This window comes from Capsicum annuum, chromosome 12 (assembly GCF_002878395.1).
Source record: "Capsicum annuum cultivar UCD-10X-F1 chromosome 12, UCD10Xv1.1, whole genome shotgun sequence".
NCBI classification, from domain to species: Eukaryota; Viridiplantae; Streptophyta; class Magnoliopsida; order Solanales; family Solanaceae; genus Capsicum; species Capsicum annuum.
The window spans coordinates 78,535,917-78,558,577 of NC_061122.1; the positions used below are offsets into that span (position 1 = coordinate 78,535,917).

Here is a 22,661-nt window from a genome sequence, read left to right on the forward strand (position 1 = left end):
ATGATGTAGTTGTCAAAATTGAGATATTATGTGATATGTGTGACCGTGTGGGGTCCTATGTGATATTGATAGCCTTGAATACATATGAATAATTGCATTGTTTAGTTAAAATGTTAATGTGGTACCATTGGTGTATTGTGATTATATTAATACTTTATTGGCAAATAAGACGTGAAAATTCATGGATGATACGAAAATAATGAGCGGATATTGACGCATGTGGTTGTGGAAATATATCATTGTAGTTGGTGATAGAAATATATCATGTGGTTGTTTGCGGAAATACTTATTGTGATTGATTGTGAGCATTACATCTCCATATCATACTCATTCATGAAACATTGGTACCACCGTGGCAACATCTGAAAAACACTGGCAACACACTTTTAAAAGATATTGTAACACCTTATAAAACCTTTTTCCAAGAGATGTGCTAGAAAGGAGATATGAGATATGTGGATTGTATACGGGTTGACGAACCCCCCATGGGTCCTGCGTTGGGAGGCTTGCCTCCGTAGGTGTATACGAAGATTGTGCGACGATTCCGGAGGTTGTGCAACGACCTCGTGCATCATCATCATCATTATTATATACATTGCACTTACTTTATTGTGTTATGCTGTGTTGTATTAGCATATTGACTTGTCATCTATGTATTTATCGTATCTTCTTTTACTTGTATTTGATGATCTTGTATATGCATGTTCCCCTTGATTTTTTTATATGTGATATAATACATACTTTTGTTCTATCTTTGTGTAATATTGCAATATATGTGAGATATGTTAGAACTGTTAGTGCAAGCGGTGTGGGCTACCATTGTGAGACATTTTCTGATTGCAGGTGACGTGTCCTTAGTGTATATTTTGTATGTTTTATTTACTACTTTGCTTGGTCGGCCTATGATACTTATTGAGTACAAGTGGACCGTACCCATGCCTACTGAGCTCTTTCGGTACAGGTCCTAGCTCGAGTGCGCCTCAACTTGCATCACTCGGGCAACTGTTAGAGCTTCCAAAGTAGCGGTTGGACATTCATGCGTCCGAAGTTCAGCTCTATCTTTCTATAGTAGTTATGTCTTTATTAGTATTCGGAAATAGATATTATTCATTTGTGGTTATTTTTTCGATGCATTTGACTCTTGGATTGTATTAGTAGTTCTTACACTATTGACACCTGATTTTGAGCATGATTGGTATTTTGGATAAGTTCTTTCCGCATTATTATGATTATTTATATGGTTCGGCTTCGTTATAGAAGCCTTACCTTGAGATATTTCTGTCTTTTTCTCTTTTCGTATCAGTTTGGATGATAGGCTTACTTGTCAAGGTACGCCGCAACAAGTGTCATCATACCCTGGTTTTTGGATCGTGACAAAGAGGCTAAAATGCTACATCTATTTCAAAATTCAAGTCCAAATCGAGGAGAAGAAAGATTGAGCCCACTTGGAGCCCAAAGAGCTGAAAGTCAAACCCACAAAGTGCAAAAAATTACATGGGATGGCGTACATAATGGGTGGCTTTGCTTTTTTGTCCCCCACAAGAAAAGGCATTAAAGATTAGTCTTCCTTTCTTTTTATGTATAGAACAAGTACCTTTTTGCCCTTCTGCACCTCAAATATTTTGCATGCTTATTTGTTTCTCAACTTCTATTTTTTTCTTTTTTTTTATTTTAGATCCATGAGGATATTAAAAAATTATAGAGAGGATTGATAATGATGAGAGAGAAAAGATTGAAAGGAGTAAGGGAGTTCATATCGACACCCCAAGGGGGGAAAAGAGAGCATGTGTTGTGTGAAGAAAATGAGTTGTCAAGTGAGAAAAAAAAAGTGAGATCAAGAGAAAAGGAAAAAGAGATCATAACCATGAGAGTAAAAAGGAGAGGGATGATTGTGAGATAGAGAGAAAAAAGAGAGCCTAAGTGAGGTTATTTATTATTCTAATATTCGTACTACTACTACTTGTTGCGACTCTTGTAGGTACTAATGGAAAAGTTTTGCATTGAAAACTCATCATTGGGTGAAATTGACCCTAAGGTGGTCGAAACTACTAGTCCCATGGAGGATGTGCAAGTTGATGAGAAGGATACGGTTAAAGAGAATTATCTTGGGCATGTCCAAGGTAAGACTCATGACAAGATGTCCAACAAGGCAGTTGTGGATCTAACACCAATCAGCAAGGAAATATGAGGTGATGTTTTTCTTTTGTTACATAAGATCAAGTATGATATATATAATTGATTTATTCACATACTTGGTATTGCTAGAACACCTAAGGTCTTTTTGAGATAATAAACTACAATCTTAATTCTTATGTTGGTGACTTTATTAATTTGGAAGATGATGATAGTTTGCTATATAATAAGCCAACGGTTGTAATTTCTAAGTTCAATAAGAGTATATTCGTTCCCTTTTAAAGTTGAGCACGACATAGTTGGTTGTGGATTCCCACTTGTTGAAAAGAGGCGAGATGTTTGTGAGGGGAAGACTATCAATGACTTGGTGTTTAAGGGGTTTTCATATTTTATGTGAGAACTTACTTGTTTATGTGAATAGAGTGTATGAGGAAGAATCTGTCGGAGGTGGAATTGAGGAGGTTTCACTATATTATAGAAGTGTTCCATTTGATGCATCTTTTAGGGATTTTGTGTCTTTTCTTTGTCATACTTATTGGAGTACTTTATTGATAGAACAAAATTAGAGTTGCATGTATCATTTGCTGTGGCATCTAGACAAGAATTTTGTTATGCTTATAAAAGTAGGAGAATTTTCTATTGGAATGATGATATCGACATGTTTTACAAGGGTATTCATAGATGGTAGGCTTAGTTAGATGAAGTGGAAACATGTTCACTATGTTGTTTTGTTCCTGCCATCGTTGCTTTTGGCTAATGGATGTTGTTTACTATTGTATGTCTTCTTGATTTTGCGAGATTCAAATTCAAGGATGAATTGTTTCCAAGAAGAGGGAATGATAGCATCCACGTCACATACTTCCATTAAAGGTTCACGAGCTTCGATTTAAAATCAAGAATATGCTTATCATGAAAGAGGAACCCAAAAACGAGTTCAAGACTTGTAGAGAAGAAAAGGCAAAAGTGCTATATTTATTTCAAAATTCTAGTCCAAACCCAGGAGGAGAAAGATTAAGCCCACGTGGAGCCCAAAGAGCTGAAAATCAAGCCGAGGCAGAAAATTACATGGGATGACGTCCATAATGTGGCTTTGCTTTTCTGTTCCCCATAAGAAAAGTCTTTAAAGATTATTCTTCCTTCCTTTTTTGTATTAGAACAAGTATTCTTTTACCCCTCTGCACCTCAAATATTTTTATACTTTCCTTGCTTATTTATCTCTCAACTTTTATTTTTTATTTTTTGACAAACGATAAATCTCTCAACTTCTTTTATTTTTTATTTTTTGACAAACGATAAATCTCTCAACTTCTATTTTTTTTCTTCTTTTATACTTTTTTTCTTTTGTTTTAATTTTTTCTTTTCTCTTTTTTTTATTATTTTAATTTTTACTTTTTTTTCTTATTTTAATTATTTTCCTCAACCTTTATTTTCTTTTTTTCCTATCTTTCTTTTCTCAAACATTATTTATTTTTCATTTCCCTCTTTTTTTATTTCTTTGTATCAACCTTTAATTTTTTCTATTCTCAATCTATCTATTTTTTAACCAGTTTTTCTCAAATTTTATTTTTATTTTTTCTTCTCAGTTTTGTTCTTTTCAACCTATATTTTTTTCTTTTTTGCTTTTTATTCTTCTCTTTTTTTCTTTCTTCTTAACCTTTATTTTTTTCTTCTCTTTTTTTTCTTTTTATTTTTTCTCGACTCCTATTATTCTTTGCTAATGAACAGAAAGTTGGATAATTCATAAAGAAGATCTTCTTTCTTTGACATCGAAGTAAACTTAAGGGTGTGAGTTGTTGTTTGAAAGTTCTACAGTTAAGTTTTGCCTCGACGAAAAGTGTTACAGAACATCTCATAAATCTAGAGACAATATGGTAGTGTCAACTCTTGCCCATGGGGCGTAACTTGTTGTTTGAAAGTTCTTGGGCTAAGAAGCCTCTAAGTGTAAATTGTTGTTTGAAAGTCTTTGTGTTAATTCTAGCCTCTAAGCTCTTAAGACAAGAGCTATAGAATATTTTATAAATCAAGACACAATGTGGTAGTGTCGACTCTTGCCTGTGGGGCGTAACTTGTTGTTTGAAAGTCCTTGGCAAGAGTTATAGAACATCTCAAAAATCAAGACACAATATGATAGTGTCGACTCTTATTCATGGGGCAGAACTTGTTTGAAAGTCCTTGGGCTAAGTCTCATCGGTAAGTCAATAGTTATAGAACATCTCATAAATCAAGATACATTGTGGTAGTGTCAACTTTTGCTCATAGGGCGTAACTTTTTGTTTGAAAGTACTTGGGCTAAGTCTTTCGTCTAAGGCAAAAGTTATAAAACATATCATAAATCTAGATAATGTGGTAATGTCAACTCTTGCTCATAGGATGTAACTGCGTAACTTGTTGTTTGAAAGTACTTGGGCTAAGTCTTGCGTCTAAGGCAAAAGTTATAAAACATATCATAAATCTAGATAATGTGGTAATGTCAACTCTTGCTCATAGGGCGTAACTTCTTGTTTAGAAGATTTTAGGCTAAGTCTTGCCTCTAAAGCAAGAGTTACAGAACATCTCATAAATCAAGACATAATATGGTTATGTAAACTCTTGCCCATGGAGTGTAACGTGTTGTTTCGATCAATGGATGGACTCAAAGAGGAAAAAAAAAAAATAAAGATTTGAGAAAAAAGATAAAAATGAAGAAAAAAAAGAAAAACAAATAATAAAGATTGAGAAAAATAAAAAGAAAATAAAAAATACAAGTAAAGAGGAGAAAAGGAAAAAAATGAAAGACAAAAGTAAGATTGAGAAAACAAATGAAGAAAAAGGGATAAAACAAAAATAAAAAGAAAATAAAGATTGAGAAAAAAAAAAAAGAAAAAAGAGGAAAAAATAGATGTTGAGAGGAGAAAAGGAAAAAAAATAGTAAAGATGGAGAAAAAAGAAAAATAAAGGTTTAGAAAAATGAAAAAAAAAATCAAAGAAAATAAAAAAGAGAAGTTGAGAGACAAATTAGCTTGGAAAGTTGTTCAAGAATATTTGAGGTATAAAGGGACAAAAAGGTATTTGTCTATACAAGGGAAAAAAAAAAGCAAGGTTACTTCAGTAAGACATTTCTTATATCGGACAAAAAAACATAGCCACTCAAAAAGGGGGTCATTTATGTAGTTTACCCCAGGAATTATGCCCACAAAGTGAGTTGTCATCCAGGTCATGTGGCAGCAATTAAAGCCCAAATAGGGCTATTTTAAGGCTGCTTTTCACGCCCAAGAAAGGGGGTTAAAAGGTCACACCCAAGTGGGTTTCTTTTGGTTCAACTTAAGAAAATTTTCCTTATTTTTTAATGAAGAATTTTGGTATTCCTTTTACATGTTTTACTAGTTTTACATTACAGGATTAAAAGTTTCCTAGGTAGATTTTAGTATTTATTATATTCATAAAAATAGGATTCAAATCTCATGCTATATGGGATAGGTTTTCGCTATATATAACAACATACCCAATAAAATCTTACAAAGTGGAGTCTGGGAAACTAGAATGTATGCAAATCTTCCTTTTACCTCAGAGGTAAAGAGATTGTTGTCAATAGACCCTCGGCTCGAAGGAAAAATTAGTCCAAAGAAGTCTATAAAAAGAATACAAGTACAGAAAATAGCAGATAGTAACAGGACAGTAAGTACAACGAAATATATGATAGTTGAAGTACAAGGCAACAAATAATAACATAAATCAGAGGACCAAATACCCACAAGAACAACAACATATCCAGTGTATTCCCACAAAGTGGGGTCCGCGGAGGGTAAAGTGTACGCTGTTCATGCCACTACCTCAAATGAAGAAGAGAGGATGTTTCCAATCGACCCCCGACTAATAACAAATAACAGTATAACAAGTAGAAAACACAAAAAACAAACAACAAAGTAGGGTAACACACCACTAGATAATAAAAGAAAAAAGATACCCACATAGTAATCCTATGAACTATTTATTCAAAATCCTAAACATCACCAAAACACCACGAATAAGAAACTACAAGACACATGCATAACACCATGACTACAAGTATATCGACAAACAAAGCATTCCTCTTTACTAGTAAGGACACACTCCAACCCACTTACTCACTACCCTAATCCTCATCAGCATTCCTCTCTACTAGTAAGGACGCACTCCGACCCACTTACCCTCTACCCTAATCCGCGTCCTGCACACCTTTCTATCAAGAACAATACTACAACAACTAGTATGGGCAGATAACAAGACAACTAACCTTATACTATAATTCGTGTTTTCTACGACGTCCTATCTAATAGTATGTCCTTGGTAAGCTGGATTATGTCATGTTCTGTTTAACCAACTCTCCAATATACTTCTACCTTTTATCATCCATAGCCAGCCTCTCACAGCTTCGCAATGGCATTCGGGTCATTCCACATCACATTTCCAAACCAACTAAGTATTTATATAATGGTGAACTTTGTTATTTTAAAGACAACATAATTATTATTTGTAAGTTTCTCTCTTTACACCTTTGCGAGTGGCCACTTGGGATTTGTGAGAAATATAAAAGAAGAATTTTATTAAATTGTTGTATCTATACTATTACATTGAAGCCCTAAAAATAAACACTACACTTTAATCCTTTTCCAACTAGGAGACTACATTTAATCTTTTTCCAACTATGACACTACACTATAATCCTTTTTCAAATAGGACACTACATTGCAATCTTTTTCCAAATAGGATTCCGTATACTATTTATGTTCCTACTCTTATTCTAACGTTCCCCCTCAAACTGGTGCATTTAAGTAATATGTACTTAGCTTGCTATAGATGTAATTAATATGAGGACCGATGAGGGACTTGGTGAAAACATCTGCAACGTGATCACTTGACTTCACAAATTTTGTGACAATATCTCCTGAGTGTATCTTTTCCTTGACATAATAACAATCAATCTCAATGTGCTTAGTCCTCTCATGAAACACTAGATTTGATGCAACATGAAACCGCTTGATTAACACACAAGTTCCATCTGACTGATTTCTCGAAATTTTAGTTCTCTCAATGATGTTTGATCCAAACTAGCTCACAAGTTGTCACAGCAATTGCTTGATATTTTGCTTAGTGGAGCAACCACACTCTCTTGCTCTTCAAGACACCAAATTACCACATAACACAATATCCGAATGTAGAAGTCTATCATGAGGTGATCTTGCCAATTAGCATTTATGTATCCAACGATCTACTCATGACCTCGATCCTCGAAGAGTAGTCCTTTACTTGGAATTGACTTTATATATTGTAGAATACAAACTGACTTACAATACTCACAGGAAAGGAAATGTCATGCCTGATCACTATGAGATAATTCAACTTACGAACCAGACGCCTATATCTTCCGAGATCACGTAGTGGCTCCCCCTGTCCTGACAAGAGTTTGGTATTTAGATCCATAGGAGTGTCAATAGGTCTACACTCTATCATTCTCGTCTCCTCACGAATGTCTAAGGCATATTTGCGTTGAAAAATAACAATAATTGGCCTAGACTGAGCAACCTCATTACCTAGAAAATACTTTAGTCTGTCGAGGTCTTTGGTCTGGAAATGCAGAAAGAGATGTTGCTTTAAATTAGTAATACCATCTTGATTATCGCCGGTAATAATGATATCGCCAACGTAAATTACCAAATAAATACATAGATTTGGAGCAAAATATCAATTAAACATGGAGTGATCTGCTTAACTATGAATCATGCCACTCCTGAACTACAGTACTAAACATGTCAAACCAGGCTGAGGAGACTGTTTTAGACCATAAAGTAACTGGCGCAATCTACACACAAGACTAGACCTCCCTTGAGCAATAAAACAAGGTGGTTTCTCTATATAATTTTCCTCCTGAAGGTCACCATACAGAAAAGCATTCTTACGTAGAGCAACTGTTAGAATATGAGTAGGAATACGAATAGTATATAAAATCCTACTTGAAAAAGGATTATAATGTAGTGTCTATAAATAGGGTCGGGATGTATGTAAACACGCAATTCAAGAACATTTTTCTCCATTATTTCTCACATGGTATTAGAGAATTGGAGAGAAACTTCAACAAAAAAAAAAACTCAATCACCGTGCTTCAATGTCAATCTGTTTTGTGGATTGTATGCAAAATACAACACCATCAAGAGAATCGAAAAGCTCAGGCGAAAAAAACTTGACCCAAACCGCCAAAAAAATACAAGCCACGCACCTATCAAAATTTGTAATTCCAGTGAGATCTGTACGATGCCACGACGCGTGAGATCCTCTGGTCGACTTTTTGAGTCGTTCCTTTTTGTTGGGGTCGCCCAGCTGTTCCAACTCCGACCAGATACTTTTTTCATATTTCGTTAAGTTTTTTTTAGATTCCAATCGCCAGAACCCTAATTTCGGCGATTTCATATTTTTTCCAATGAATTTTCAGACATCCAGATTCTATTTCTAGGTGTTTTCAAGTCAAAATTCCCAAGATATTTTTGGGTTTGATATTTTTGGCTCCAAAAATACTGGAATTAGAAGTTCAAGTCTTATGATCACTTTCGAACCATCAATGGAAAGTTCAAATTATTTAGCCTGGGTTTCCTCGGTTGAGTTGTGGTGCAAAGGTCAAGGTGTCCAAGATCACTTAAAGATCAAGGCTAGAGTGGTAGATGAAAAGGCAAAATCTAGCGCGGAAGATGCGAAAGACAAAGAACAATAGGAGAAAGTTGACGCTCAATTATCTAGTCTCTTATCGCGATCTATTGATTCCAAGTCAATATCCTTGTTTCGCCCATTCCAAACATGTTATTTAGTTTGGGAAAAGGCTCATGCTTTATAAACTAATGACACATCTCGTTTTTATGATGTGATATTTCGAATAACCAACTTGAAGAAACAAGAATCTGGTGTCTACTTAGGACAAGTACAGGCAGATTCCCGTCACTTCGGATGTGGAAAAACAACAAGAGCACAGACAGATGTTATTTTTAATTCTTACACTTGCTGGACTTTCTATTAAACATGATTCAGTACGTGATCAGATTTTAGCTAGACCTACGATTCCTACAATTGATAGTTATTCTCGCATTTGCTTCATCTTGCCGCACCTCCGAGGCACAAAATAATTTCATCACCCACCATTGACTCCTCAATTTTTGCATCTCAAACCATAGAAAGATGAACATATCAACCTATAAAGAATCGTCGGGGAGGAGGTCGTTATGAAAAATCTCGATCAAAGTATAGTTATTGTCATAAAGTTGGACACAATCAGGATATGTCATATTTTGCCTGATCCACCACCCAGTTATGATCCTATTGTTGTAAAGGATTATAATGAATTCCTTCGGAATCGAGCAAGTAAGCAAACATCTCCACAACTAAATCGACCATCCAATAATGCTCATATTGCTGAGACAGAATATGATGAGTTCCTTCAGTATAGAGCAAGTAAGCAGACATCACCACAAGTAGCCTCGGTTGCCCAGCCTGATGCTTCTCTGCTGATGGTAAACATTTGCTTGTGTTTCACATTCTATTACGCTTGGATCATAGGACTCAGATGCTTCAAATCATATTTATGGTAACAAATCACTTCTATTTGATATTGTTTATTCACAATCTCTTCCTACTATTACTCCGAACAAAACCAAAAGAAGTTCGACAATCCAAACCCCTATCTTCTATCACTACTCTAGACTCTTATTCTTTATGTCCTTAGTTGTCCTTTTAATTTTGCATTTATTAGTCGTTTGACTCGTGTCCTTCATTGTAGCATAACTTTTTTTGATGATTTTTTTCCTGTGCAGGACCGCAGTACGGGACAAACGAGGCACAAGACATGAATCACAAGCCTTTTACCATCTTACCTCTTCAAATTCCTTCACAGCATGCTCCGTTACAGACCCTCCAGACCTAATTCACAAATGTTTGGGACATCTGAGTCTATCCAAGCTACAAAAAAAAGTGCCTAGTATGTCTAGTTTATCCACATTAGATTGTGAGTCATGTCAACTTGGGAAACACACTCGTGCTACTTTTTCACGTAGTATCGAGAGTCATTCAGAGTCTATTTTCTCATTAGTTTATTCTGATGTTTGGGGTCCTAGTAGAGTCAATTCACCATTAGGTTTTCGTTATTTTGTTAGTTACATTGATAATTTTAAAGATGTCCTTGGATTTTCTTAATGAAAGATCGTTCTAAAATATTTTCTATATTCAAAAGTTTTTGTGCTGAAACACAAACTCAATTTGGTGTTTCTACTCATACTTTTCGTAGTGATAATGCCTTAGAATCCTTATCCTCTCTGTTTCAGGAGTTTATAACTCATCAAGGAATTATCCACCAGACATTTTGTTCGTACACCCCCCCGCAAAACGGTAGTAGAAAGGAAGAATAGGCATCTTCTTAAGATTGCTTGCACAATTCTCATTGAATCTCGTGTTCCGGTGCAATTTGGGGGCAACGCAATCCTCGCATCTTGCTATCTATTCAATAGAATGTCATCATTTTCCATTCAGAATCAAATTCCCCATTCCATCTTGTTTCCACAATCACATCTCTACTCTATCCCCCCACGTGTCTTTGGAAGCACATGCTTTGTTCAAAACTTAGCCCCAGGAAAGGATAAATTAGTCCCTCGTGCTCTCAAGTGTGTCTTCTGTGATTACTCTCGAGTTCAAAAAGGATATCATTATTATTCACCAAATCTTCGTCGCTACCTTATGTACGCCGATGTTACATTTTTTGAATCTCAACCTTACTATACATTTTCTGATCATCCTGATATTTCTAAGGTCTTACTCGTATCTCTAGTTTTACCTTGAGTTATCATCGTCTATCATCACCCCATTATGCTTTTGTATCATCTTTGTCCTTTGTTTCCATCCCTAAGACTATAGGTGAAGCAGTTTCTCATTCAGGATAGAAGCAGACTATGATAAATGAGCTATTTGTTTTGCATACGAGTGGTACTTGGGAGTTTGTTTCCCTTCCTGTAGGTAAATCTACTATTGGTTGTCCTTGGGTTTATGTAGTTAAAGTTGGTCCAGACGATCAAGTTGATCGGCTTAAGGTTCGCCTTGTTAGACACACAAATATTTGGGCTTGATTATAGTGATACTTTCTCTCACATGGCTAAAATAGCATTTGTCCATCTTTTCTTATGTATTGTCGTTGTTCGTCATTGGCCTCTTTATCAGTTGAACATCAAGAATGCTAGTCTGCACGGTGATCTTAGGAAAAAGTCTCTATGGAGCAACCACCTGGTTTTGCTGCTTGGGTGGAGTCTAGTGGCCTTGTATATCGATTGTGCAGGTCACTCTATGGTCTAAAACAGTCCCCTCGAGCCTGGTTTGGAAAGTTTAGCACAGTAATTGAACAGTTTGGCATGATTCGTAATGGAGCTGATACTCAGTGTTTTATTGACATTTAGAACCAATCTGTGTAATTATTTGGTGATTTATGTTGACGATATCATTATCACCGGCAATGATCAAGATGGTATCACTAATTGAAGCAACAACTCTTTCAGCACTTCTAGACTAAAGACCTAGACAGACTGAAATATTTTCTAGGTATTGAGGTTGCCCAGTCCAGATCAGGTATTGTTATTTCTCAATGCAAGTATGCCTTAGACAGTCTTGGGGAGACAGAAATTATGGGATGTAGACCCATTGACACTCCTATGGATCCAAATGTTAAACTTTTGCCAGGACAAAGGAAGCCACACAGTAATCCTGAACGGTATAGGTGGTTGGTTGAAAGTTGAATTGTCTCACAGTGACTAGACCTGACATATCCTTTCCTGTGAGTGCTTTAAGTCAGTAAAGGACTACTCTTCGCGGATCGAGATCATGAGCATATCATTGGATATACAGATGTTGATTGGGCAGGATAACCCTCTAATAGACGCTCTACATCCGGATATTGAGTTTTAGTAGAAGGTAATATAGTGTCCTGGAAGAGTAAGAAACAGAGTGGCTGCTCGATCTAGTGCGGAAGTAGAATATCGAGCAATGGTTGTAGCAACTTGTGAGCTAGCTTGGATCAAACAGCTGTTGAGCAAACTAAAATTTGCAGAAAACAATAAGATGGAACTTGTGCGTGATAATCAAGCAGACCTTCATATCGCATCAAATCCAATGTTTCATGAGAAAACTAAATGCATAAAGATTGATTGTCACTTTGTCAGAGAAAAGATACTCTCAGGAGATATTGTTACAAAATTTGTGAAGTCAAGTGATCAACTTGGAGATATCTTCACCAAGTCTTTCACCGGTCCTCGAATTAGTTACATTTGTAACAAGCTAGGTACATATGACTGGTATGCACCAGCTTGAGGGGGAGTGTTAGAATATGAGTAGGAATAGGAATAATATATAAAATCATACTTAAAAAAGAATTATAATGTAGTGTCTATAAATAGGGTCTGAATGTAATTATGTAAACACACAAATTCAATAATATTTTTCTCCATTATTTCGCATAGAAATCATGGATAGAAAAAGATAAATAGATGCTAACCAGTGTCAAACAACCACCATAGTAGAAAAAGATGAACAGATGATATTTTAGCCACGAAAGAGAAAGTATCACTGTAATCAAGCCCAAATATCTGAGTATATCCTTTGGCTATAAGGTGAGCCTTAAGCCGATCAATTTGGTCGTCCGAACCAACTTTGACTACATAAACCCAACTACAACCAACAGTTGTTTTACATGAAAGAAGAAGAACAAGCTCCCTAAGTACGACTTGCATTTAAAGCAGATATCTCGTCAATTATAGCATATCGTCATCTTGGATGAGAAAGTGTTTCTTTTGTGGATGTAGGGATGGAGCCAGAGGACAAAATGATAAAATGGTATAATGGGGTGATGACAGACGATGATAACTTAAAAAAGGTATGATGAAAGTTAGTATTACGAGTGAATTGTATATCTTTTCGAACTGCAATCGGTTGATTAAGAGGAGACAAGTGTGTAGTAGGTGTAGGGTCAGGTGCAGGACGCAGGATAAGGATTATCTAAGCCTGATGTTGTACGTTGACGACGATAATAAGTCAGGAGTGGTGGCATTGTGGATGGGGTTGTAAAAGGTACTGTAAATTCCTTAAAAGTATGTGTAGGTAAGATTGTTGGCACTATGGTTAGAGATGTAGAAGTAATGGTAGAATCCTTAAAAGTCGATATAGGTAACACCTCAAATATGTTAGGCTGATCAAGATCAAAAAAAGATGTAAAGTAAGGCCGAGACTCAAAAAATGTGACATCAGCTAGCATAACGTACCAACGAAGATCAGGTGAGCGGCAATGGTACCCCTTTAATGCTCAAGAATAACCAAGAAAGACACACTTTAGAGCACGAGGGGTTAATTTATCTTTCCTCGAGTGAAATGAACAACACATGTACTCTCAAAGACATGAGAGGGAAGAGAGTATAGAGTATACAGGTGAGGCGACGGAGGAAACAATACTGAATAAGGATTTGATTTTGAATGAAAGATGAGGGCATCTAATTAATTAATAAGCTAGATGAGACAATTGGATCACTCAAAAAATGCAGCGAAACATGGGATTGAATAAGAACAGTGCGAGCAGTCTTGGTGAGGTGCCTATTCTTCCTCTCTGCTACTCCAGTCTTTGAGGGGTGTATGGACAAGAAGTTAGATAAGTATGGACAAGAAGTTAGATGAATAATTCCTTGATGATTCATAAACTGTTGAAATTTTGAGGATATAAATTCTAAGGCATTATCACTACGAAAGGTACAAATAGAGACCAAATTAATTTTGTATAACTCTTGAATATAGGAAACAACTCAGAGTGATCTTTCATTAAGAAAATCCAAGGACATCTTGAATAATCGTCAATGAAGCTAACAAAATGATGCCACCCTAAGGCTAAATATACACTACTAGGACCCCAAATACCATATTGAACCAAAGAAAAGATAAACTCAGCACGACTTTCAGCACTACGTTGAAAGGTAGTTCGAGTATGTTTCCCAAGTTGACATGACTCACAATCTAATGGTGATAGACTAGACAAACTAGGCCCAATCTTTTATAGCTAGAACAAACTAGGATGTCTCAAATGTTTGTGAATTACATCTGAATGATCTATAACTGGACATGCTATGGAGGAACTATGAGAGGTAAGGCAGTAGAGGCGGCCTTATGACTCATATCATACACCAATTGTTTGCCCCGTACTACGATCATGCACGACAAAAGAGTCCTTAAAAAATAGTATGCCACAATTTAGGGAACGAATCAAACAATTGACCGATGCAATATTAAAAGGACACCAAGGACATAAAGAAAATAATTTAAAGTGACAGAGAATAGGGGAATAGCTAGTCCAACTCCTTTTGCTTTGGTTTGGTTACCATTGGCTGCTAAAGTGACAGCCGAAAGAGAGAGACTGCGAATAAACAATATTTGATAGAATTGATTCATCACCAAAAATATGATCAAAAGCACCAGAGTCAACAACGCATAATCCAAAGGTAGCAAACTATGCAGTGAGGCTAGTGAGGCTACTGGTAGAGACATATGCTTATTTGCTCAAAACGAAAAATACTCATTATATTCCTCTTCGAATAAATAAATACATTGATTACCTATGGTGTTAGACCGAGCAATATGAGCCTTTTTTAGATGGTCAATCATGCAAAGAATAACATATTTTACGTGTCCACCATATTACAATAACTACACTTAGGTTGGGAGTAGCATACATCACGAGTGTCCAAACCAATTACAATAACTACACCTAGGTCAAGATCATCGAAAATGACCTCGTCCTCGTCGATTCTTCATGGACTGTGACGTTTGATTGTCTGGTCTCCTCATTAAGGATTCAGACTTAATCATAAGACTAAATCAAAATTAGTGATAAACATTTGCATAAATTGTACTGAACCACCTGAAAAATCGAAAGTAGTCTGACAAATCTTGTCGGAAATCTATCAAAAATAGAAATGCTCAAAAAACTAATTATAACAACCCTAGAATCACCAGAACAATGTTAAAGCCGTCGGATTATTAGATTTGACTACTGAAAAGTGGTCAAAATCTGAAAAATTATACAAATGGGGAAGGAAGGATGGCACGGCCCTACTGAAAAAGAGAAATTGTTGGAAAAGTGACCAAGAAAGTGTCTCGCATGCCGGAAATTGAAGCTCAGCACCAACGCTCTGATACGATGTGAGAAATAAGTTTTATTAAATTATTATATCTACACAATTACACTGAGGCCCTATTTATATACACTACACTAATCCTTTACCAACTAGGACACAACATCACAATCCTTTTCCAAGTAGGATTCTATATACTATTCATGTTCCTACTCCTATTCGAACAGGCTTTATCTTACAACCTTTTACAACCTTATAAGAACGATTCTTTAAATGGTAAGATTAATTCGTAATTTGATATCTTTAGTTCATATTTGTAACTTAAACTCGGTAATAATTAATATCTCTAATTTCTTTGAAATGGAGGAATAGCTCACCTTTTGATCTAAGTTTTTTAATTGACTTTATTAATATCATAATTAGTATTAATATACTAATTTTGAATACTAAAATCAATTAAGGTTCGTAGCACTTAATCTTGGAGATTTTATTCTCAAATGTTGCATATCTTTAAATTCCGTCTTTAATCTTTGTATTTCCACTTTCACATTATTTTCTTGTTTTTCATTGAAGTCACCCAATTGTTATAACAAGTTCTTAACTCCCCCACCCACCCACCCCACACCACCACCACCACACATGCACTACATAAAACTATTTTTTAAATCCTACAATAAGATTAAGTCTAATGGCATAAGCAAAGACAAGTTTAAGTAACCAAAACACTCAGCTAAAATTTTGTTAAACATATTAACATTTGTGTGGCTATAAAAGCTTGTCATTTAGAGTAAAACGAAAAATTTAAGTTAATATAATATCCAAGTTAGAAATTTATCATTCTTTTCGGAACAGACTAAAAAGGAAATACTACCACATAAATTGGAAAGGAGGTAGCAAAGAATGTACCTTCCTCTGCAATGAGAGATCAGGTCGTTCAAGTGCTCGGGCATATTGTTCCCTTGCTCGATTTCTTCTTTCAATTTCACCATTTCTCTTTCGAACAAGAAACCATCGGATCAAGGGAATGGTAAAAAAAGAGCCAGCATAAATCTGCAAGTGACATCATACAATTAATGAATGAGCAGTTCGAAACACTATTTACTCCCAAATAACAAGTGGAGTACATCTGAATTACATTACGGCTGTATGATATAAGAATCAATCAAGACATTCAAGTTCCCAAAATAATTAATTGATAATGAACTAGCACTGGAGCTCGCAATAATTTACTTTAACTGCAGGCCAAACTTCACTAATGGAGAGACAACGAAATTCAGGCTTGGCCATGGCAAAGTTTAAGTAATTACAATCAGGCAATATTTCAAGATAATGTCTGCAGTTACCAAGTCGATTCATGGCTAATCAAGCACATCATTGTTTCGTAAGAAAATTAAATTCCAGAACACTAAATGACCTGGAAAGGGAGCAAAAACACCAAATAAAGTAATCAATACACTAGAGCAAAGTTTAACTCAAGGATGATACTATAGTTGATACCTGAAGTAACGGAAATATCTCGGACACAAATGAGATGAAGTTACTTGGACTGACTGTCATGTTCCTTCAAATATAATTCAAGTGGTAGGTGTTAGAGAAACGTTGCAATGATCCAAAGTACTTATTACAATTATTAACAGCTAGGACATTACTTACATAAATATATAATTAAGGTTGGGGAAATAAATTACAATTTGGGCCTGAAAATAACTGGATAACTAGCTATAAATTGAAAGTTATGGAATCAATTCCAAACTAGCTTTACATGGCAGATTCCAAACAAGAGCTATGATTATTAAAGTGTGGATTATAAGAAATTGTGCCTGATTTGTCGGCTTCGAACAGCATCTACTCTTATGGCTATGCGGGAAAAACAATGTATCAAAAAACAGAGACTTCATTCGTAAAGTAGTGGTAGTAGTGGTGGCGACAGTGGAAAAGGGGTATTTAGAAAAGAATACAAGCTGATTTGTTTGGTTGTAATTGTCTACATTAATGTTGATGATACGGAGGAACAAATGGAATTAAAGGAACCAATGAGTTTGTACAGTAAGCGGCATTGAGAGCAAGCTGATTGAAAGCTTGCATTGTCTCAGCAGCACAGTGAAGAACTGAGAGCAGTGCATTTATGTCAACTGCAATTTGATAATGTCAGCGATGTGGGCCTGAAATACACACTTTTTAACTACTTTTTGCACACATTTATGCTTTGTTTTAAGGATAATTAGTTTAATACTGTTGGTTTAAGCCTGATTTCATGTTTTACCACTTATCTATGGGGAGCTCCAAAAGAGGGGGGGAATCAAAAATACACCCGCTTAATTTGGTAGACAGTTAATTATAGGTCACTGTGAGTTCGACATCCGATTGCTTGCAATCACTATTTTACTTGACGACAGCATACACTTGCGTATACTGTGGGAGGCAACAATCAGTACTTCTCTTTTCTAAAGAAGTTTCACCACAGTTTTTACTTTTGCATCCGTCAAAACTTGTTTTTTGTCAGCATCTGTTTTCTTTTCTACAGTAGTTTCATCATAATCTTTTTTTACATTTTCCTTGAGCCGAGGGTCTATCTGTAACCTCTTTACTCCATAAAGATAGTGTATTCATGGCCAGACCCTCTCGTCTCTATCAGTCACTGGCTCATCGTCTACATATATATTATGTCAACGGTGTTGTTAATTTCATTCAGCATTCTTACTGGTCAGACCATACCTCAAATAATAGTTAAGGTCGTGGTCCCAACAATGGTCGCGGCAAAGGGGGAAATCATGGGTACAGATCCAATTCCTTTTGAGGCGGCTCAACTACAAGGCAGTAGCGGTTTGTCAATGATTCACGCCAAAGGTATCAAATCTACAACGATTCTAATCATCTAGCTCTGATGCATTTCCAGAAGTACAATCACACCATCAACCCTACAACATGTTTGTCACATCATGCTCCAAGCCCTATTAATACGCAATGGTTTCCCCGACACCATGCTCTAGCCCTATTAATCAGCAATGGTTTCCCCAACACTAGGCTACTCATCACATTAGTCTTGATCTTCCTAACCTACAACAACTAGAAAACTATCGGGGCAAGGATCAAGTTCATGCTAGTAATGGTCAAAGGCTCCAAATTCATCATACTGGTAATTCAACTCTCTTTTTTTTTCTGACAAAGGTAACAAGTTTGTATATAAATCTTCAGCACTAAAGCTGGGATCCTAAATATTTACATCACAAAGCTACATACAGCTGAGTAGGCTCAGCAATCAGGAAAAAAAACTATCTCTATGTCATATTTCTTCTTATCCAGGATCATCTATATACTCAGAACTACACCAATAGCAAAAAGTGATAATGCAGTTCATTTTAATCTTATGAAAAGGGATACTGATACTTTCAAAACAACTCAAATTTCTATCCTTCCAAATGGTCCACCACATCACTGTTAGGACAATTCTCCATCTGTTTTTGTTGTACTGACCCTCATTGTTCCAGCTTACTAGAGTCTGACCTGCTCTTTCAGGCATAGTCCACCTTATGCCCCTGAAGCTAGTAAACAAGTTCCATAGCTGGCTAACTACCTTCTAATGTAGAAACAGATGATAGATTGTCTCTGCCTGATGCTCACAAAAAACATCTTGGACACATATTTATGCCCCTCTTCATGAGATTCTCCTGAGTTAAAGCGGCATCTTTAACTACGAACCAAGTGAAAACTGTCACTTTGTAGGGGATTTTCACTTTCCATATAAGCTTCCAAGGTAAAAAACTAATTTTGAGACCCATCTAATTCAAGTTCTCAGCATTGACTCTGAAGATGCCTTTGCCGTGGAACTTCCACCTAAGAATGCTTTCTCCTTCCTACCATCCTGTATACTGATCTAAGGTGCCATAGAATTCAGCCAGTCTTTCCACCTCCCAATCTTGCATCAGTCTTGTGTATGTCAGATTCCAACCTTGTGTAGCCCATACTTCCTGTGAAGTAGACCTCTGCTGATAAAGTAGATAAATATCTGGAAAGAGCTGCTTGAGACTACCATTTCCTAGCCAATCATCTTCCCAGAACATGATCTTCTTTCCATTATTTATATTGAAGATTATTTTTTCAAAGAAAGCATGCCACAGATTTCTGATTGATCTCCACAAGCAGATGCCATAAGCAGAAACTACATTCTTTGTCTTCCAAAAGTCTTCCTTTTCATATTTTGCTTGAATCACCCTAACCCACAATGTCTTCTCTTCTTTAGGAAATCTCCACAACCATTTCATAAGCAAGCTTCTGTTACGTTTTCTCAGATTTCTGATGTCTAATCCTCCACGCTTCTTAGATAAGATTATCGTCTTCCATTTAACCAAATGGACTCCTTTGTTCTCCTTATCTTCATTCCACAAAAAATTTCTCGTAGGACATCAATTTTTTCTTCCACTTTGACTGGAAGAGGGAAAATTGACATCAGATAGGATGTTAAGGCATCTAAGACTAAATTGATTAGAACTAATCTTCCACCTCTGGCCAAAATATTGTGATTTCCATCTGAACAGTCTTTTCTCACTTCTCTCCACCACTCCATACCAAATCTCTTTGGATTTACTTTTGGCTCCCAAAGGTATCCCCAAATGGACGGTTGGTAGCTTCCCTATCACTCCTCCCAAAACTTCTATCAGTTGTTGAATTCAATTCAGTTCACCTTATTGATTTGGAAAATATGACTTCTCCTCCAATTGATGTGGAGACCAGAGGTTGCTTCAAAAAGAATGAGGATTAGCCTCAGGATCTTGAGCCAGCTTTCCTCTGCATCACAGAAAATAAGAGTATCATATGCATACTGTAAGTGTGTAACTTCCATTTCTTGCATTCCCATCTTTTGCTAGATTAAAGCCCCTTTGTACATTCATTACTGTGAGCTGTCTTTATCATATTATTCAAACCTTCCATAACTAGTAGTATGAATAAAAAGGTGACTGGGGATCACCTTGTCTCAGTCCTGTCAGAAGGAAAGAAATCTACTATGCAGAATTTCATCCATATGATCCACTTCATTCCAAATCCCATCCTTTGCATGATTTTAAGAAAAAAACTCTAGTGCACGTGATCATAAGCTTTCTCTATATCCAGTTTGCACATAATTCCTGGAGTCTTTTCTGTCTTGAATCTAAACACAATGAGAACTGCATCAGTGCTCAGCCTCCCTCTCAAGAAAGCCATCTGTTGTTTGTCAACTCGCTTGTGCATCATCGTTTTCAATCTTTGTGGGAGTCTTGGATATCTTTTTTTTTTTAATCAGGTAAAAGTATTTTCATTCATAAACATGGCCACGCAATTGGCCGTATACGAGTATACAAAAACATAATTCTCTACAACTCCACCCAATCTCCAATACAAATTGGAATTCTATGGGTGCACCAAAAGAAAATAAGGGACCGGAGGCTACTCCTCAAATGAGAAGGCTCAATTCTACACGCTCAATCTCCCAGCACCACCCACATCAACGCGAGTGGAACCACATTCCAAGCCTTGCATCTTCTCCTCCTCCTCCCTCTCTTCCAACTAATCATCAATTATTTCACAGTTCTTAGGCCCATGAAGTATCAAACCACCAAAGCGTCTTCCACCATAACCTCATGGTAAGATTACAATGAAGAAGATGATCCATGCCCTCACCCATTTTCTTGCACATATAACACTAACTGATGCAACCAACCTTCTGTTTTCTAAGATTTTTCGCCGACAAGATCACCTGATGAGTGGCAATGGCAAGCCAGACGAAGAAACACACCTTCCTCGGTGCCTTACAAATCCACAGTGTTACATGGAAAAAAATCAACGTCTCTAACCAGAAGTCTCCCATAATAAGACTTGACTAATAACATATCATTATTCCCCACCTCCCACCACAAAGCATCAGAATTATCTACTGTCGTGGCTTGTTTATGGAGTAAGTCCAACAATCTTTGGAACTCGTTCACCTCCCAGTCGTGGGCCTTGTGTCCCCCTAAGTTGTTGTATTCACAAGTCTCTTTTGTTACAAGAAATTCTGTGAAGGCTTGGGAAGTCATCTTTCAATAAATAGACTCCACACCACCTATGTCCCCAAAATTTTACTCTCCTCCCATCTCCCACCAAGAATGAGATGTTTACTTTGAAATCATCCAATCCCTGCAAGATATCCCTCCACAAACCATATCCAAAAGGCATAGTCACGTCTCTAGTTATCCATTCCACTTCTATAGCTCCATATTATCAACTATCATTCTCTCCAGAAAGCATTCCACTTACCTAACAAAGCTTCGTTAAATACCTCTAAATCTTTAATGCCAGCCCTCCCCATATTTTGGGAGAAGCGACACTCCCATTTCACCAAATGAAACTTTTTTTTGATAAGGCAAATGTATTTCATTCTTAAACAAGGTCGAGTTGGCTGCGTACAAAGGATAAAACCAAAAGTAAAGAATCTACATAATCTGATTCTCTACAAATTCCACTCATTATAGAAAGGTGATCCACTTTATCCCGTCACTTTACACATGTAACACCAACTAACACAAACAACCTTATGTTTTCTAAGATTTTCCGCCGTCTAAATCACCCTTTTAGCGGCAAGCCAAGAGAAAAAACACACTTTCCTCCGCACCACGCCATCCAAATTGCATCACATGAAAATGGGACCTCCTCCCTAATTCAAAATTTCTCATAGAAAGATTAACAAACACAAAGCATCAGCTTTATCCACCGAATTGACTTGCCTGTGAAGGATAACCATCAACCTTTAAAGCTCAGTCACCTTCCAATCATGGAAATGCCTTCTAAATCTCAAGTCCCAAAAAAATCTCTCCACCATGTATCTCCTAATTTGTTGGATTAACGGATCTCTTTGGCATGACATCCTACACACGATTCGGAAATAGTCTTTCAATAAGTTATCCCCGCACCACCTATGTCCTCATAAATTAACTCTCCTCCTATTTCAAACTTTGAATGAGATATTTCTTTTGAACTAATCCCAATCCTTCATTATATTCCTCCACATACCGCACTAGAAAGGCATAGAGACATCTCTAGTTCTCTGCCTTCCTTCCATAACCCCTATATTATCAACCATCATCCTACTCCAAAATGTTTGTACATCCATCCCAAAACACCAAAGCCATTTGCCTAACAAACCTTTGTTAAAAACTGTCAAATTTTTTATTCTGAGACATCCCAATACTTTTGGACATGTGACGGACTTCCATTACACCGAGTGAAATTCCTTTGCTCCATCTGCCCCATCCCAAAGAAAGTTTCTCTACAACCTCTCCAATTTTTCGATGACCAAAGATAGAGCCTGAAGCAAAGACATGAAGTGGAAACACTCGATAAAGTGCTCTTAATAAGAACCTCTTTTCCTCC

The 22,661-nt window shown here is 36.5% G+C and overlaps 1 protein-coding gene across 1 annotated transcript in view; it reads right to left on the reverse strand.

Annotated features, from left to right (window-relative positions):
* Positions 1-22,661, reverse strand: part of LOC107849912 (uncharacterized protein At5g03900, chloroplastic) — a 94,947-nt gene that overhangs the window by 7,801 nt on the left and 64,485 nt on the right. Inside the window, exons 11-12 of the mRNA XM_016694440.2 lie at positions 16,776-16,839; positions 16,185-16,328 (exon numbers count right to left, since the gene is read on the reverse strand). Coding sequence (XP_016549926.1) covers positions 16,185-16,328; positions 16,776-16,839 — 208 coding nt within the window. The remainder of the gene's footprint in view (positions 1-16,184; positions 16,329-16,775; positions 16,840-22,661) is intronic.